The sequence below is a fragment of the Lolium rigidum genome, chromosome 4, assembly GCF_022539505.1.
Source record: "Lolium rigidum isolate FL_2022 chromosome 4, APGP_CSIRO_Lrig_0.1, whole genome shotgun sequence".
NCBI classification, from domain to species: domain Eukaryota; kingdom Viridiplantae; phylum Streptophyta; class Magnoliopsida; order Poales; family Poaceae; genus Lolium; species Lolium rigidum.
The window spans coordinates 71,511,702-71,531,850 of NC_061511.1; the positions used below are offsets into that span (position 1 = coordinate 71,511,702).

At 45.3% G+C, this 20,149-nt stretch overlaps 1 protein-coding gene and 1 long non-coding RNA gene across 2 annotated transcripts; both read right to left on the reverse strand.

The window, feature by feature from the left end:
* Positions 1–931: 931 nt before the first annotated feature.
* Positions 932–2,272, reverse strand: LOC124705597. Its single transcript, XR_007004093.1, has 3 exons — positions 2,018–2,272; positions 1,714–1,931; positions 932–999 (listed from the first exon to the last, which is right to left on the reverse strand). It is a non-coding gene; the product is annotated as an uncharacterized LOC124705597 (long non-coding RNA).
* A 7,745-nt stretch (positions 2,273–10,017) lies between these two features.
* LOC124647225 (putative cyclin-dependent kinase F-2) lies at positions 10,018–11,139 on the reverse strand. The gene has a single exon (XM_047187194.1). The coding sequence runs from the start codon at positions 11,137–11,139 to the stop codon at positions 10,018–10,020; it is 1,122 nt and encodes a 373-aa protein (XP_047043150.1).
* Between the last annotated feature and the right edge of the window lie 9,010 nt (positions 11,140–20,149).

Sequence of the window (20,149 nt, forward strand, 5' to 3'; positions counted from 1 at the left end):
AAACTTAAAGCATGGAGCCATCTGTCTTCATGATGCCACAGGCAGACATGTTGAGCGAAGACTCGTGATCCTAATTCATTGATTCCTTAGTCAGAAAATAACCTGCAACATGAAACGTTGCAGCCACAAAGGGTCAATACACTTGAATTGTATTGGCAAGATGTCACTGTTGGGTGGGCGTAAAAGACACCTATCAATTATATGCATATTGCAACATGGTCTTCCTTCGGTTTAATTGTGTATGTATCAAAATGAATTCTTGTTATAGAATCCCTATACATAATACTAGCACACCAAGGGGTACCAATGTAAGGAGGATCTCCTATACATAATGCTAGTCCACCAATGGAGGTACCAATGTAAGGGTAAATTGCCTGTACATAATGCTAGTCCACCTACGGCAGCACCAATGTAAGGGTAAGCTCCCGATACATAATGCTAGTCTGCCTACGGTAGTACCAATGTAAGGATAAGTTGTCTATACATAATGCTAGTCCACCTACGGCAGTACCAATGTAAGGGTAAACTCCCTATACATAATGCTAGTCCGCCTACGGTAGTACCAATGTAAGGAACTCTAGCTATTTACGATTCCTTAACGAGAAAAAAAAAGTCCATTCTCTTTGATTTCTGGACGACGATCCCCACCATTATTCACCATGCAAACGCCCCCATCATACCAATATGTCTAGGTTTTTCGTGAACCAAGTTGTTTTCATTATGGAAAACATATCTTTTTACCTCATCTAAAATTGCCATGATATCTCAGCCACGTATCTATCCACATATCTAGGAACTCTACTTACGGTGAAAAAGGGAAATCAAATCATAGCAAGACACATAGCATAATAAAAATAATCCTACACATGCACTACTAGTGAAATCCTAGATTATATTTAGGAAACAGTAGGATAGTGAAAAAGTGACACTTACCTTAGCACGGGGATGAGTTGGTACACTCGTCGCAAAAACACTCGTTGCAATCGGAGCAACCACAATCTACAAACATAATATCACACCATAAACACATACAAACATATAGGCAAGCACAAATTAAATATGAATGCATCATGGGAGTTAAACATGATGAACCCAACTTAGTATGTTTTCTGGTTGTCACTATACGTATGATCCCATGGTTCAAATTTTAGTGTTGTTTACTTTATGTAAAACATTTTCTAACACTAGAAAGGTCTACAACACTATATAAAATATAGAATTAAAATAACAGAGACTAATGATTTTTTTTATTATATTACTGTACAGAGGATTTGATTATCCACTAACCGCAAAAGGGATCTCTCGAAAATCTTTTATATAACTCATTTCATAGCGAAAATACTCTAATTGTGTGTTCTGCAAAAACTGTGAATGAACATGATGCAAAAGTGTAATATGATGTGTCTAGCTTATTCTATACATTTTTCTGAATCCAGGGATACTTTATTTATATCTTTCGAACCGGTAATTTAAATGATATGGAATTTCAAAATTTCCATGAAATCTGTCCAAAATGACGTACAAGCTGAATTACTAGTAGTAGATAAGCTAGGACAATGTCGTGTGTTTCTTATGTATTGAGACGGCATCGATTCAATTACGTGAATCAGTAGGTTGCTTCATCTAAAACCTTGCCGTAGCTGCACAATGTTGATGTTCTAGTACTAGGTGTATGTGTACCAAGAAGAAAACAACACCAGACGAAGACGATACCGCTGATGGCACAGGTGGTCGACGGCGATGTCGGAAGGGTCGGTGCAGTACAGGAGTTGACGAAGACGTTGACGACGGGCTTCCGGCGTCGATGGAGTTGTAGAAGGAGAAACGGACGTCTAGGTACAGTACTTCTTCCGAAATCGCTCGGCCAAGAAAAATCCTTCCCGCGGTCGGTGCCACAGTCGAAGATGAAGCCGTCACTCTAGTGCACCAAACTTCATGAAACAAACTCTGAGAGGTGCGAAAGGGAGAAATAGGATGTTTGGAAGAAACTAGAGGTCAAACGGCGGACCGAGCTTACCAAATTCGACGATAAACTGCGACGGTACCGCGGACTTTCGAGCTTGAATTCGAGCAGCCTGGGGGCTCTCGGTGTGTGTTGTTTGGGGGATATTACGGAGGAGAGAGTGGGGCTTAAGTAGGATCAAACGGCTCGTTAAATGGTGTCTTAAATCGTCGGGAATCAAGTCGAGAGGAATTGCAAAGAAACTGAAAAACGCAGAGGTCGTGCGACTAGTCCGTTCGCCTCCAGCCTTGAAGAAGATGATGACATGGCGGTGGGGCCCGCACATGAAGAAGAAGAGAAAAAGAAACGCGGACGCGGACCTGGACCGGACGGTTGCTGCTGCGTGCCTGCGTCGCTTGATTTCCGTGGGCGTGCACGCATGCGTCCATGGCCTGTCTGGGCTAACTCGTTTGAGTTGCCTGGCTGGTGCCCCGCTTTTTGTTTTATTCTTTTTTTATTCTGTTTTATTTTCTGAATTAGTATTTGGATTTGATTTGAAAAGAATTTTTCTTCAAAAATGACTTAAACTAAGTCAAAAAGATACAAATAAAATATCAGTGAATTCCTTATTCAAAGTAGAATATTTTGGAACTACTTTTAAGTCAAAACATTTTTGTTAACTTGAAATTGGCACATAGGCTTATAAGGTTGTATTTGCATTACTTCGGGTTTAAGGTTTCCTTATAAATTTAAAGTTCAGAAAAAATTTCCTAGTGAATGCAAATATGCCATGATTCTTATGAATGCAATGCACGCATTTTGAAAACTCTTTAAAGTTTTAATTTTTTTGTGAATTTTTCAACCAAGACAAACAAACAACCTTAGATTTTATTTTTATTTCACATTCTAAACTTTGGAAAAATTTGGGATGTGACATATTCCATCCAAGTTCATCAATTTTATAGATCCATTTACTTTCAAAAAGTATTCATCTATCTTGGATTTCATGGCGTATAGCCATTTTAACGGAGTCAGGGCCCATCATAACTTCTTTGTTTGTAGTTGGTTTATCATTGTTCAAAATCAATCCTTTGTTCACAAATCATTTATTTGATCACAAAGTAAACCATACCTACAAGGTTCAATATGTACTTTGATCTCCATGACTATAACATTTTGTAGACATGGGAGCCATGATCGTCGTGGTTGCTTCCGGAACCAATTTCGATGCTGCGCTACTCTGATCATTATGCTCAGGTTCATAAACCTTATCAAGTTCTATTGTCCTCCCACTTAAATACTTAGCTAGAAAACAATTTCTTGGAAATAAGCAAGTAACATTAACAAATACTTTTGTCTTTTACTTCATAGTGGAAAGAATTCCCAATTAATTCTTTGGGATAACCAACAAAGATATTCATCCGATTTTGGTTGTAAATTTATTTACCTTATGCTATGCATACCAAAATTTAAGAAAGGACTATTAGGGTTCATACCCATGCCATAACTCGTATGGTGTCATTTCAACGGATCATGATGATGCTCTATTCGATGTAAAAGTGGTAGTCTCTAAAGCATAATCCACAAAAATATAATGGCGTCATTTTATTTTATCTCATCATTGATCCAACAAGGTTTGGATACATCTCTCGGATACTCCATCATCACTATGATACTCCAAGAAACGTGAGTTGTAGAACAACTTCATAACTCTCTTAGATGTTCGCTAAAACTCGTAATTCAAATATTTCCACTATAATCCAATCATAGATATTTGACTTTTCTATTACGATGATTTCCACTTCATGCTGAAATTTATTTGAATCCATTCAAATGTTTCAAACTTCTTCCTTATCGAATATATCCACATATATACTCAATTCATTATTGGAAGTTTTCATGAAGTAGAAGAATCTCCCGCACACAACTATGCCCGAGTGAACCACATACATCATCATGTATATTTCCACTAAGTTAGTTGCCCGTTTCAACTCTTGGCCTATGAACGGTATTTTAGTCATTCTCTTTAGAAAAGATTTGCAAGCGCCAAACGATTCAAAAATCAAATGACTCCAAAAATCCATTTGCATGGAGTTCCTTCATGCGTTCCTCTCTAACATGAACCATTTCCCTACGATACCGATTCCCTTTGTCACGCGATATTTTACTTGTCCGAGGTTTGATCATCGGCATCTCTATACCTCGTTCAACCTCGTCTCATGACAAGTACTCTTTACTCGTACCGTGGTATGTGGTCTCTTATGAACCATTCATATGCTTGCAAGCTATTAGACGACATTCCACCGAGAGGGCCCAGAGTATATCTATCCGTCATCGGGATGGACAAATCCCACTGTTGATCCATATGACTCAACTCATACTTTCCGGATACTTAATCCCACTTTTATAAACACCCATTTACGCAGTGGCGTTTGATGTAATCAAAGTATCTTTCCGGTATAAGTGATTTACATGATCTCATGGTCGAAAGGACTAGGTAACTATGTATCGAAAGCTGATACGTCTCAAACGTATCTATAATTTCTTATGTTCCATGCTACTTTTATGATGATACTCACATGTTTTATACACATTATATGTCATTATTATGCATTTTCCGACACTAACCTATTGACGAGATGCCGAAGAGCCAGTTGCTGTTTTCTGCTGTTTTTTATTTCAGAAATCGTACAAAGGAAATATTCTCGGAATTGGATGAAATTAACGCCCAGGGTCTTATTTTTCCACAAAGCTTCCAGAAGACCGAAGGAGAAACGAAGTGGGGCCACGGGGCGCCGCCACACTAGGGCGGCGCGGCCTAAGGGGGGCCCGCGCGGCCCTAGCGTGTGGGGCCCCCGTGACTCCTCCGGCTCCGCCCTTCCGCCTACTTAAAGATTTCGTCGCGAAACCCTCTGTACCGAGGGCCACGATACGGAAAACCTTACTGTGACGCCGCCGCCGCCAATCCCATCTCGGGGGATTCAGGAGATCGCCTCCGGCACCCTGCCGGAGAGGGGAATCATCTCCCGGAGGGCTCTTCATCGCCATGATCGCCTCCGGATCAATGTGTGAGTAGTTCACCCCTGGACTATGGGTCCATAGCAGTAGCTAGATGGTCGTCTTCTCCTCATTGTGCTATCATGTTAATCTTGTGAGCTGCCTATCATGATCAAGATCGTCTATTTGTAATCCTACATGTTGTGTTTGTTGGGATCCGATGAATATTGAATACTATGTCAAGTTGATTATCAATCTATCATATGTGTTGTTTATGTTCTTGCATGCTCTCCGTTGCTAGTAGAGGCTCCGGCCAAGTTGATACTTGTAACTCCAAGAGGGAGTATTTATGCTCGATAGTGGGTTCATGCCTCCATTAAATCTGGGACAGTGACAGAAAGTTCTAAGGTTGTGGATGTGCTGTTGCCACTAGGGATAAAACATCGATGCTTTGTCTAAGAATATTTGTGTTGATTACATTACGCACCACACTTAATGCAATTGTCTGTTGCTTGCAACTTAATACCGGAAGGGGTTCGGATGATAACCTGAAAGTGGACTTTTTAGGCATAGATGCATGCTGGATAGCGGTCTATGTACTTTGTCGTAATGCCCTGATTAAATCTCATAGTACTCATCATGATATATGTATGTGCATTGTTATGCCTTCTTTATTTGTCAATTGCCCAACTGTAATTTGTTCACCCAACATGCTATTTATCTTATGGGAGAGACACCACTAGTGAACTGTGGACCCCGGTCCATTCTTTACTTTGAAATACAATCTACTGCAATACTTGTTCTTTACTGTTCTTCGCAAACAAACATCATCTTCCACACTATACGGTTAATCCTTTGTTTACATCAAGCCAGTGAGATTGACAACCTCACTGTTACGTTGGGGCAAAGTACTTTGATTGTGTTGTGCAGGTTCCACGTTGGCGCCGGAATCCCTGGTGTTGCGCCGCACTACACTCCGTCACCAACGACCTTCACGTGATCCTTGACTCCTACTGGTTCGATAAACCTTGGTTTCATACTGAGGGAAAACTTGCTACTGTACGCATCACACCTTCCTCTTGGGGTTCCCAACGGACGTGTGTTAACTGCACGCATCAAAAGCTTATAGCAAATAACTTAATGACGTGATCTTATGCTACGCTTAATCGGGTGTGTCCATTACATCATTCATATAATGACATAACCTTGTTATTAATAACATCCAATGTTCATGATCATGAATCCATGATCATCTATTAATCAACAAGCTAGTTATACAAGAGGCTTACTAGGGACTCCTTGTTGTTCACATAACACACATGTATCAATGTTTCGGTTAATACAATTATAGCATGGTATGTAAACATTATCATAAACACAAAGATATATAATAACCATTTATTATGCCTCTTGGGCATATCTCCAACAGTGACAGCCTGTCGTACCATGTACCACTTATATCACCAGTGGTCCGAGGCTTCCGGGAGTTTGATGAGCGTTCGTACGGCGGTGTCTCGCCGTACGGTGCGGTTGTGCCAAGCTCCAAAACCTATCATCCATGTCAAAAAAACTCAAGGAAAAAAGGAAACGAAAATGAAACTATAAATTTAGTTACTAAAAATGAAAATAACTATAGATTACCTAACCTAATTACTAAAATCTAAGAAGGGTCGTCTGGGGAGTCTATCTCCTCCAGCTTCACTGAAGTTCTCTTCTTCCGAGGGGTCATGACTTGATGCACTACAAACTTGAGATAATCGCACAATGAATACGAGTAATTATTTTTATGTTCTATTTTTTGAAGGAATTTTTATGTTCTATTGTATATGAAGGAATATGTATGGTTGACACATTTTTCTTGAGTTCCTGGTCCACAGCCTTTTCTCGTGGTTTTGGTGGTTCCTCCTTTCTTTGAGCTATCTGCAACTCAAATTCTTGCAGTAACAAAATCCAACGAATCATTCTAGGTTTAACATTAGCTTTTTTTCAAGGATTTCTTTTAAACCATCATGATCCATGTGAACTTTAACTAAAGCATCAGATACGTAAGATCTAAACTTATCGCAGGAGAAAATGACATCAACGAGTTTCTTTTCTACCATGGGATAATTCCTTTGTGCTTCATTAAGAGTGTGACTAGCAAGGTGAATGATATTAAAGTTAGCACCATTGCGATGGCCAAGAATAGCTCCTACAGCTTCATTACTAGCCTCCCATAAGAGTTCAAAAGGATTGTCCCAAATGAGAGGTTTGATAATAGGAGCATCTAATAAGGCTTTTTTAAGAGTGTTGAAGGCAACAAGGCAACTTTCAGCAAAGTTAAAACGAACATTATTTTGCAAGAGGTTAGCTAGAGGTTTTGAAATTTTAGAGAAGTTCTTTATAAACCTTCTATAGAAACCTGCATGACAAAGGAAACTGCGTATACCTTTGATGTCTTGAGGAGGTGGTAATCTTTCTACTGCTTCATTTTTTCTTGATTTGTCGACCTCCATACATTTACATGAGATTTTGTGATCAATTACTATCCACTCTCTTACCATGAAGAAGCATTTCTCCCAGTTCAAGACAAGGCTAGTGTCTTCACATCCCTGCAATTTTTTTTCAAGATTATGGAGATAATGATTAAATGAAGTGCCATAGATAGAAAAATCCTCCATGAAAATTTTCATTATTTCTTCAACATAATCAGCAAAAATAGGAGTCATACATCTCTGAAAAGTAGCAGGTGCATTAGATAGACTGAATGGCATTCGACGGTAAGAATGGAAATCAAATGGGCAAGTGAAAGTGTTTTTAAGTTGGTCTTCAGGATGAACAACAATTTGAGAGAATCCGGAATATCCATCCAAGTAAAGTGAGAGTGTTTAGCGAGCCTCTGAAGTGTTTGATCTATAAATGGCAATGAATAGTGATCCTTTCTTGTCTCTTTATTTAGTTTCCTGAAATGAATAGACATCCTATGTCTAACAACAGTCCTAGTTGGGATTAGCTCAATATGCTCATTAGCTACAACAGTAAATCCCCCCTTTTCAAGAACACAATGGACTAGACTTACCCAATCACTCTCCTTCACATGATATATAATACCTGCATCTAGGACGAATTATTTTCTTTTCTCACCACCTCATTCGTTTGTGGTTTGAGCCTCCTTTGGTACTCTGCAACTGGTTGATCTCCTTCCTCTAAAAATATTTGATGGGTGGCTATCACGGTACTAATCCCGTTCAAGTCATCCATAGAATATCCAAAGGCCTTGAGGCGTTCTATCAGAACCCTCATAAATCTTTCGTCTTCTCTTGCACTTTTCCCCTAGCAGTTTTTATTTCCCGAGTCATCACGAGCGTGGCGTTTAGATGTGTACATCGATGTTTAAAACGATAGGGCCTGTCTACCTTGTTGTAGTGTAGTGGAGGAATTTGTGCTTTGTTCGTAAAGATCAAGGACATGAAGCAAGATCATTGGGATCATGTGGACTTGATTTTCCACGGAGATTAGTGTCCTATAATGATTTGAACTTCGAGATATATCATTTTTCCTATGTACCACTTAAGTTTTCTATTTTTATTATTATATTACACAGTGTTGCTTCTAGATTGCTTAAATTCAGTAATTTATTATTAGAGCGATTCTTTTTCCATATAATTAGATGGTATCTCATAGTTTCATTTCCCTAAATCAAAAAATGATTAAATAGTATTGTCCAATTCTCCCACGCCCCCCCCCCTTTGGAAGTCTGAACTCTTGGTTACAAGTACTTAGTGCTATGTTAAGTTGTGTTCAGGTCATTAGGTGTAGAAATAATGTTGTCTCTTACCATAAGCGGGTCACTCATATGATAGTACAACGTGCTTAATTATCTCCTGATTTTTCAGGGTATTGGTGTCTGTTGCTTTTAACCTTTTGGCTTTTGTTTTGAGACTTTGTTGAACCAGAACATTGCAATAATCGGCTGTGTGCACCATGAGGTTCAAACGCCAGGAGAGTTGCTATTCTATCTATTACCTAAAAATAATAATTAATCGTAGCTGAATATGGTCACGGAAAAGCAATACTGGTGGGACTATAATCACAATGTCGTGAATACACTAAACATGTATAGCTATTTGGTTGTTACCATCTTGGATGGGTATTCATGCACTGTCACAAATTCTAATATCCAACTAGCAAATAGTCTGCATCCCTGTGGATGCAACCTCCTTCAGTTTCTTATATTGGGCTCTAGATTAGGCTTATTTTGTTACCGAAGACCACAACACATCTTATTTGCTGACAATGTGTTTGTACAGGAACTCTTTATTTTCAAGAGATACTTGGTTGGAATTTATGAGGGCTTCCCTAATTTTTTTAATTCCTTCGTTTTGACTACCGTAGTTATTGTATTTCATAAATGGATCTATCACACTAGCATACACATGTTAGAAAAAACTACTCAACAGTATAATTAACCATTTCGAACTTTCAAATCCAAGTGGCCATTCTTATACTGGAGGCTTCGAATTTGTATATCTTATAAGACTTGTTTCCTGCCACTAAGATTTGAACCAAGTGAGTGGAACAGTACTCCAGTGGTAAGATAAAAGTTAACAAATTTATAAATATGTATTTCTTTAACAAAAATGATATATGCAACAATCTCAATCTATTTACCATTCGTATGAAATTTGTGAACACATCTTTGATCTCTCTTCTTCGTAGACATTTTCTACAATCAACTTTTGAGAAATACCCTCGTGAAACAATAACTATCAAATAACAGCTAATTTCTTGTCTCTCCCCCCATGCATGATTCAACAGATTCGGAAGTGATCTGAAGCCGCATTATTCTTATTTTGCATCAACCTCTGGCTATGACTACCCGATGGTAGGAATAGGATGAACAAAAGGGAACTGGTAAATGCAGCCATGAACCAATCAATCAATATCTGAATATCATAAGGTAAACTAGTACATATATTGATTGTATCACATGCGTACACAGAGTTTACATGTAGGGGTCCAGATCCTCTATCTATTCTCAAACTAAGAACCCTAGCTAGAAGCACGACAGTAAGAAAAGCAGCCTCCAACCCACGGCGTCACCGTCTGTCCTGGTGGAACCAAGGCTTCTCCAGCGCCTCGGCTGCGGTGAGCCGCTTCGCCGGGTTACTCTCTAGGAGCCCGCTGAGCACCTCGAAGCCGGCGGACGACAGTCTCCATAAGGGGAACCGGCGCCGAAGAGGATCCCCGAGTATCTTCGTCTTCAACCCTGCCGCTATCCTTGGCAGCTTCGACTTGTTTTTTCCGGGCAGCTTCGACTTCCACTCCGCCGCTATCCTCGAGTACCCAGCCCAGTCATTGATCTTCTTACACTTAGGATCGACGACGCGGAACACTTTGCTCATGATCTTTTCTTCCGAGTCGTCGGGGCCAAAGGTGGGCATGCCGGTGCCCGAGAGGAGGTCGGCCATTATGCATCCGAGCCCCCACGTGTCCGCGTGCTCGTCGTACTCGCACGAGTGCAGGAGGAGCTCCGGCGCGCTGTACGCTGTCGCAATTGTCACCTCGGGCTGCTTCGGGCTGCGCTCTTTCTTCCGGGAGATCCCGAAGCCTCCAATCTTGTAGACGATGTCATCCTCCTTGAGCTGGCCGTCTTGGATCGCCCCCTTCTTGTTCTTGGGCCTCCTCTCCGTCCTGTCCTCCGTGCCGTCGTCGAGGATGACGTTCTCGGGCCTGATGTCCAGGTGCATGACGCCGGTGCCGTGCACGGAGTTGACCCCCTCCAGGAGCTCCTTCATGATCCGGCACACCTCGGCCTCGGAGAACCGACGATGGCGATGGGCACGGCGCTGCATGTAGCCGCGTAGGTTGAGGCGGCCGGCGTACTCCATGATGAGGAAGGAGTAGTCGGAATTGACTTTGGGGACGACTTTATCCAGGAGCTTCACGACGGAGGGGATGCCGTCGCACGTCCTCAGACACCTGCACTCCCGCCAGACCTCTTGAAGGCCGGAAAAGATTAAGTCGTCGCCGGCGTCGATCCCGGTCCTGCTGAGCCGCTTCACGGCGACGACCCGGTTCTCCTTGGTGTCCCACGCTTTGAACACCTCGCCGTTCATGCCCGCGCCCAGCCTCGCCAGCGGCTCGTAGCGCGCCATGTAGGCAGGCCAGACAGCCTGATTCCGGTGGCCGCCGCCGCTCCCACTCGTGGAAGCAGCCATCGCAGTCGCAGAACAAGACGATTCGATTCGCGCTGGTGTAGTCCCCGTGGAAGGAATAAGCGCAACGAGTTGAGTAATTGAGCTCCGGTAAACGTAGCTAGTTTACTGCCCTTATGTAGGCGCCCGGAGAACGTAGACTGCACGCCTAGATACCTGGCCTGGACTCCAACTTCTGCTCTGACTCGGAGTCAAAACCGATCACATTCGTAACACCCAGAACTGCTCATGTACACACACGTCCGGATCGAAACCATGGACTGCACGCGTGCCTGGAGTCCAGCTCGTACTCCAACTCCGAGCCTAAACTGATGAGACCCCCCAGAAACTATTTCATGGTTTTTTTTCTGACAGGATTCACAACAATTATGCAAAGTTAATGTCAAAAAAATTATGCAGAGTTTGCCTAAAACACAACTTTGTTTGAACTCAGTCTAGTAATGCCTTAAATACTTGTGATCACGAGTTCAGAACTCTTATACTAGGTCGTCAAACAGATTTTAAACTCTTGTTAGTCATCCTTTCACTTGCACAAATGGCGCCATAGCACGAGCACCCGCACACCCTCGACCGTGTGTACAGTTAATCACCAAGATCTGGATCATATTGAATGGAATCATACTCCAGTCGTATTCAAAGTTTAAAATAGGGTGCTAAATGAAATGTCGTACTAATAGTACATTTTAAATAGCCTTTTCAAAATAATACTAAATATAGCCTAAAAATAAATAATTTTACTAGAAAGAATGGATATATATATATAGTCTAAAAATGACTGAATCATACATATATTACCACATATAAAAATAGATCTCAAATATTTTAGAAGGCTAACATCAGCATTTCACAAGGCAACAACATAGTATAAATTATTTATTAAAAATTATTAACATTAGCGATACTATCTTACTGATTTAGAAGTGGAACCAACAAATTACAGGTCATCACCACGAAAAAGTGAAAGCAACTTGCCTGAAAAAAATAGCGCGGTAACGCTATGAAGTTTCATCATATTTTGCAAATAGCGCCACATCGAGCAAAATTACTAAAACTTAGTGTGGACTCTCTAGATAAGCTAGCGCGCTATTAACGGAGAAATAGTGTGCTATTTTAAACCTTGGTCGTATTGCAGCTGCAGCTAGGGTTAGTCGTTGCATACGGGTGTGTTCGGTTCTGGAATTTGGTGGAATGGAACGGGACGGTTTCGCACCCAGTCCTCGTTCTTGTGTTCGGTTGGAGAGAAGGAATGGAACGAGCGAAAAAAAAGAAAAGCTCACGCTAACCATCTCTTTCTTTCACTCTCATTCTCTCGTGCGCCTCTGTTATCACCAGAATTTGACCGAGTCAGAGGTGGGCCGCGATCAAGATGGGCTTGAAGAATATACATGGAAGAATATACGTGAATCGGCCATATATGCAAAGTTTGGGCTAGTTTGCCCGTGTATCTGTAATATAGTAGGATACGTATCGATTAGTTAGAGTTTGGCTCGTGCCCGGTTGGGATTATTCCCACGTTAGAAAGTCTACGGACTATAAATATGTATCTAGGGTTTATGAAATAAACAACAATCACGTTCACCACAAACCAATCTAGGCGCATCGCCAACTCCCTTGTCTCGAGGGTTTCTTCCGGGTAAGCATCATGCTGCCTAGATCGCATCTTGCGATCTAGGCAGTACACGTTTATTCGCTGTCCATGCGTTGCTCGTACTGAAGCCTTTTTGATGGCGAGCAACGTAGTTATCTTAGATGTGTTAGGGTTAGCGTTGTTCTTCGTATCATATGCTGTCGTCGTGCAACCCTTAGACATCTAGCCGCCTTTACACCTATCTTAGGTGTAAGGGCGGCACCCCGCTTGATCATTATTTAGTAGATCCGATCCATTATGGTTGCTCCTTGTTCTTCGAGGATTAGTTTAATATCTGCATAGTTAGGCCTTACAAACGGGTTGAAGGATCCAGTGGCGCGTAGGGTGTAGTTTGCTAGCCCTAGACAGGATGTTCCGAGGACCAACTTCGTGTTGGTTTTTAGGCCTTGCCTAGGATTGGTTTACGATCACCGTGCGTGGCCGCCAGGCTCAATCACGAGTAGGATGTTCCGATTATGTGGTGAAAACCCTAAATCGTAGTAGGTCGTTTTACCTTTATTCTGATTAAGCAGGACCACCATATATTCGTACACCTCGTGCGAATCATGGGTGGATCGGCTCTTTGAGCCGATCTACAGGACAACCTGAGAGCCGATCGAGGCTCGTATTTAATGTTTACGTGTATGCCATGCAGGAAACTAAGCGAGGCACATCCATCACCTTCCTGACCAGGTATAGGTCAGGTGGCACGCCCTTGCACCAGCATCGGACGTGCATGCCGAGTCTTTGCGGGCCGTCGCTCGGAGGGACCAGGGCCAGCCGCAGTCCTGGGAGCCTCCCGGCTCTACTGTGTTGCCCGTCGCTGCTCGCCGTGGGTTTCTGACCGCAACACATTCTGGCACGTCCGGTGGGACGATCGTCGACATCAACCGCATCGCCATCTACGTCTGAGATGACGGAAGGCACTCCAGTCACATACGAGGATTTGACCGAGGAGCTCAAGAAGAAGTATGACGAGGTCAAAGCGATCCTCGAAGCCGACCTCATCGGCTCTTTTCACAGAACCCGCTCACATGGCATCAGGTGGAAAGGGTTCTCACCGAGGCGCGCTCGATGGAGTGGACCTGTCCGCTCCGTCAGAAGAACGCACCAGGTCCCTGCGTCAGGAGATTAACTTCATGGTAGCTCACTCGCTGCACCGCCATTCTGAGAGCCTGGTGAACACTTTGGAGCGTGTCGCTCTTCGGGTGATCCGGAAATCATGAGGCATCGGTACTCTCCGTCGGGACCAGCTCTCGGGACTTACCAAGGAGAGATGCCACTCCAGTCCCGTCCACCGCTGCCATTCGCGTTGGCAGCACCAGAAGTGCCGAGTTCACCGGCATACGTCGTCTACAAGATCGGTGGTGACCCTAGCGACTACCAGTTCTTGCATGAGGCGCCTAAGGAGATCCCTCACGGATACACGTGCACTTACGTGCCGGACTGCGGTAACTGGGCACTCACAAACCAGGCTGCAACAGCAGGGACTTCTGGAACAACAGGAGGGACTTCGGGAACAGATCTTGAGAAGCAGACGTGGCTAGCTAAGTATGCCACTCCGACAAACCTCCAGAGCTCAGCTCCTGCAGTTGGCTCAGAGCTGGAAAAGCAAGCATGGCTGGCTAAGTATGCCACTCCGGCGAATCTTCAGAGTTCGACTCCTACAGCCAGCACCGCGGATCAGATCAGTACAATCTCGAGAGACCGGTTCGGCATGGTGCCGAAAAGGAGGACAATCGGCTATTCCAAGCCGTACCCCAACGAGTACGAGTTGATCCCGCTACCACCCAAATATCGGCTCCCTGATTTCTCCAAATTTAATGGATCGGATGGTTCCAGCTCCATCGAGCATGTGAGCCGATATTTGGCACAGCTGGGCACGATCTCCAGCATCAGATCCACTACGCGTGAGGTTCTTCGCACAGTCCCTTACAGGATCGGCTTTCGGGTGGTACACTTCGTTGCCACCAGACTCGATCCGGACTTGGAAGCAGTTGGAAGAACAGTTCCACATGCAGTATCACTCAGAGGCTTCCGAGTCTGGCATTGCCGATCTAGCACAAGTACGTCAGAAGCGTGGAGAAACCGTGGCAGAATACATCCAGCGCTTCAGAACTGTTAGGAACCGATGTTATTCGGCTCGAGTGACTGAAAAAGAAGCAGTCGAGTTGGCAGTGGTGGGCCTTGCATCACCAATCAAGGATATGGCCTCCCAAGCAGACTACCCTTCACTGGCGCACATGGTTCAGAAACTGTCGTTATATGAACAGCGCCACCCAGACTTATACCAGGACAAATTCAAGCGTGCAGTAGTCCTGGTCGAGACAGAAGAAGATGAAGGGTCTGCGGGAGATCAAGAGGTAGCAGTGGCTGAATGGACTCGGGGGGCAACCCCCATATCCTGCAAATGGGTCAAGCCACCAGGTCCGCCCAGAGGGTTTGATTTTGACGTAACTAAAACTGAGCAAATTTTTGATCCCTTACTTAAGGAGAAGCAGCTGAAGTTACCCGAAGGCCTCAAAATCCCCACGGTACAGGAGCTGAACGGGAAGCCATACTGCAAATGGCATAACTCGTTCTCCCATACCACCAACGACTGCAGGGTGTGGCGTCAGCAGATCCAAATGGCGATAGAACAAGGACGGTTAATTTTCAACCAGTACGCCATGAAAGTCGACACTCACCCTTTCCCCGCCGTTAACATGGTGGAGTGCACTTACCCTGGAGGGTGCCAGCCAGGATTCTCGTTCAACATCAACATGGTAGGACCTGGACACCACTCTGGTAAGGATGGAGACGAGGGCAGCTGCTCTCGTAGCAAGGACACAGAGGAAGCCGTTCCATGCGATCGGCTCCGTCACGATGGCAAGCGCTACATTACAAAGGGAGAAGTGAAGAATGTGAGATATCAGCGACCTCTCTCTGATCACCTCCTCAACAAATACGTGAGTCAATATGACCAACGCCGACGATCCAACGACGATGATGAAAGAGATCGCCTGGCTAGGGACGCCAGGAAACATCGTCGGCATGATCGCGACGAGGAGAGATATGAGCGCCACACCAAGAAAAAGTCAAGAGAGCAAGACGATGAGGATAGGCACTGGGACTGTCCCTTCTTCAGACACTGCTGGGATTCAGGAATGAACCGATTGCCCACAATCGGCAACTGCCCAGAATGTAGACAGAAGAAGAAGGATGCGGCTAACGTGTCCGTGTTCCAACGTCTAGGGCCTCTCCCGCCTCGGAACAAGCACGCTGAGTCCCCTCGGGTGGAAGATCTCGAGGATTTGGAAGACGATGATGAAGAAGAAGAAGACAGGTACCACCGTCCAAGGTGGTGCCCTGATGGACTCAGCCGTTCCCAAAAGCGTAGGGTTCAGCGACTGCGTGGCTTGGAGGAAGCCGAAAGGTTATACCTGCACACGCTAAGGAAGACGCGGCCTGATCTGGCCGCGAAAATTCAACGAACCCTGGATGAAGAGGGTCGACCACAAAAAATGGAGTGGCGCCCCAAGCAGAGGAAAGCCGATGATGAAACATCGGCTGGCACAAACATGGTGTTCATCCTTCCGACGGAGTTTAGCGCTCCAGGATTAGACGAAGCACCTGTGGCACAACTTGACTGCGGCCCACGGCTAGTTATCTTTGAGAAGCCACGAGAAAGAAGCTACAGACATCTGAAGGCCTCGTACTTGCGAGGTTATATCGATGGGAGGCCTGTCAACAAGATGCTGGTGGACACCGGAGCGGCAGTCAACATTATGCCATACTCCATGCTACGTCGGTTGGGACGCTCTAGCTCGGATCTGATCAAGACCAACGTGACATTGAGCGATTTCAATGGCCAAGCGTCTGACGCACAAGGTGTTCTGAACGTGGATCTGACCGTAGGAAGGAAAACCATCCCTACGACGTTCTTTATTGTCGATAGCAAGAGCACCTATGCTGTCCTGCTAGGAAGAGATTGGATCCACGCCAACTGTTGCATTCCATCCACGATGCACCAATGCGTAATACAGTGGGATGGAGATGAGGTAGAGGTCGTCCATGCAGATGACTCAGCCGAGATTTCAACGGCTGGCATGAACGCTTGGGAGACAGCAAGCCAAGAGCCACTCTCAGGCATCAATTTGGACGACTGCGAGCGCATCGACGTGACAAAGGATGGGGTGAGGCTGGTCTTATCCACCGGCCTGACCGTATAGCAAGAACAAACCTATGGACAAACGTGGCGAGGCCGATCCTTGGGATCGGCCCCAAAGATCTATGGAGGAACATTGCAAAACCTTCATTGAGCGATTCAATCAACATGGAGGCCAATTCCAGCAATCGGCCAAAATTATCCTCACCATACGTTCTGCCTGTGTTCAACATCGATCTAATGGGCAGCGGTTTTACGTCGGCTGGTGAGAGTCAACATTAGTCCTAACGGAGCCGACGTTCAAATACAGTGCCTTGGCCAATTACAGAGCCGGTATCTGCAGTTACCTGACAGATTCGGCTCGGGGGCACCTAATCAGATGAACATGTGCGATACATGTGCAGTAAAATATTGGGGGCCGATAGAAAATCGGCCAGTAAAAAAAAATTTCTCATGGTATACAGCCGATGCACGGACATCGACTTTAGAGCTAAAAGCCGACGCACAAACATCGACTCTAGTACAATTGCATAGGATCTACCTGCTGCTTGTTCAAGACACGGAGCAATGAGCCGATTTTGGTACCCGAACCTTCTCTTCGAGGACTTCCAACCCTTTGCGCCAGTTCAGCAGTACTGTCAGAAGCGTCAGTTTTGGCATGCAAGGCAGCCTTTTGCTCATTAAGCCGTTGGTGTTTCGTCTACAATATCGGCTTTCAGCGGAAGAAAGGTGATCAATGGGGGCAAGTGTGGCTGGCTCTGCACGGTGGCTGTCTCAGAATTACCTGAGTTCAAAGCCCTTTGTCTGATTTGTGCGTCTTCACCGCTATTCTCGCTTGGGCTGAGGCTCGGGGGGCAGCTAGCCTGGTAGATGCTCTGTTTTTAGGAGCCGATTGGGGTGTCATCGGCTGGGCCTTCGTCGCAACCCTCTTTAAAAATGGTGAGTTCTTCAGAAGAGATCACTGGAGCTGGTGGGAGGAACTTAAAGGCTCTCTTGAAAGCAAGGGTCTTCCACATTATCCACCAGAGCTTGAAGTCATCAGACGAAGAGTTGAAGAGTAGATTGTGAAGGACCGATGCGTTGCCATCGGCTCATTAAGCATTGGCTAAGTGAACAAATCGGCAAAATCAGTATGAGGGGAAATCGGCTAAATTAGCTCAAAGGAAATTGGCAAAATCAAATTGGGGGAAATTCTTCATTGATAAGCAGGATTTCTTACATAAAGAGCTGATGGCTCTCAAAAGGAAGTACTAGGGGATACATTGCCCCATCTACTACTACTGATCCTATGCTAAAGGTCCTATCTACGGGCCGTCGCTGCCCTCGTCGTCGCCGCTACTCCGGGCGGGCTCGTCGTCGCTGCTGTAGCGGCCGCCGGCGGGGCCCTCGTTGTCCTCATCCTCCTCATCAGCGTCGTCGTCGTCGCTGTCGAAGTCGCTGAGGTTCCCCGGCCAGGGACAGAAGCGCTTGGCCGGCGGTTCGTCGGAGGAGGTGTCGTCCTCCTCCTCCTTCTCCTCCTCCTCCTCCTCGGGGGAGGTGAAGTCATCACAGGAGAAGCGATCGTCATCGCTCTCCTCCTCCGTTTCCCCGTCGGCGAGGAAGCGGAGGTCACTTTCCCCGTCGGTTGAGGACTTGTCGTCCTCAGACCAGACGGAGAAGTCGTGACTGGACTCCTCCCCGGCTTCGATGGCGCGGTGGATGTTGGCCGCATGGGCCTCCTCCGGGTTCCACTCTGGCGTCGGCTCGCGGGAGGAGGAGGATTGGGTGGAAAGACCCGATGAGGCAGAGGAGGAAGAAGACATGGTGGCGCAGGAGGGCTTTTGGAGTGCTAATGCGAAGGGGATGAAAAAGCAGACTGTTTGGAGCGGTTGAATAAAAGGGGATATAGTAGAGATTCAATGCCGCAGCAGTTTCCGAGGAGATGGTGCCCAACAGTAAAAAAAAAACTGCCAAGTCATGCGGAGAAGTTGAGAAGGCAAGGCATCATGATGAAGGATACTGCGACGGTTCTGCCACGACATGACCCGACGAAGAAAGAGCGGAGTGATTTTGGAATTATAAATTCCAAAACCAGGGGGCATGTGTTATCACCGAGAATTTGACCGAGTCGAGAGGTGGGCCGCGATCAAGATGGGCTTGAAGAATATACATGGAAGAATATACGTGAATCGGCCCTATATGCAAAGTTTGGGCTAGTTTGCCCGTGTATACGTAATATAGTAGGATACGTATCGATTAGTTAGAGTTTGGCTCGTGCCCGGTTGGGATTATTCCCACGTTAGAAAGTCTACGGACTATAAATATGTATCTAGGGTTTATGAAATAAACAACAATCACGTTCACCACAAACCAATCTAGGCGCATCGCCAACTCCCTTGTCTCGAGGGTTTCTTCCGGGTAAGCATCATGCTTCCTAGATCGCATCTTGCGATCTAGGCAGTACACGTTTATTCACTGTCCATGCGTTGCTCGTACTGAAGCCTTTTTGATGGCGAGCAACGTAGTTATCTTAGATATGTTAGGGTTAGCATTGTTCTTCGTATCACATGCTGTCGTCGTGCAACCCTTAGACATTTAGCCGCCTTTACACCTATCTTAGGTGTAAGGGCGGCACCCCGCTTGATCATTATTTAGTAGATCCGATCCGTTATGGTTGCTCCTTGTTCTTCGAGGATTAGTTTAATATCTGCATAGTTAGGCCTTACAAACGGGTTGAAGGATCCAGTGGCGCGTAGGGTGTAGTTTGCTAGCCCTAGACAGGATGTTCCGAGGACCAACTTCGTGTTGGTTTTAGGCCTTGCCTAGGATTGGTTTACGATCACCGTGCGTGGCCGCCGAGGCTCAATCACGAGTAGGATGTTCCGATTATGTGGTGAAAACCCTAAATCGTAGTAGGTCGTTTTAGCTTTATTCTGATCAAGCGGGACCACCATATATTCGTACACCTCGTGCGAATCATGGGTGGATCGGCTCTTTGAGCCGATCTACGGGACAACTCGAGAGCCGATCGAGGCTCGTATTTAATGTTTACGTGTATGCCATGCAGGAAACTAAGCGAGGCACATCCATCACCTTCTGACCAGGTATAGGTCAGGTGGCACGCCCTTGCACCAGCATCGGACGTGCGTGCCGAGTCTTTGCGGGCCGTCACTCGGAGGGACCAGGGCCAGCCGCAGTCCTGGGAGCCTCCCGGCTCTACTGTGTTGCCCGTCGCTGCTCGCCGGTGGGTTTCTGACCGC

What these genes read in the sequence shown, in the direction of transcription:
- LOC124647225 (XM_047187194.1), bottom strand. Translation starts at nt 11,139, where the DNA reads ATGGCTGCTTCCACGAGTGGGAGCGGCGGCGGCCACCGGAATCAGGCT.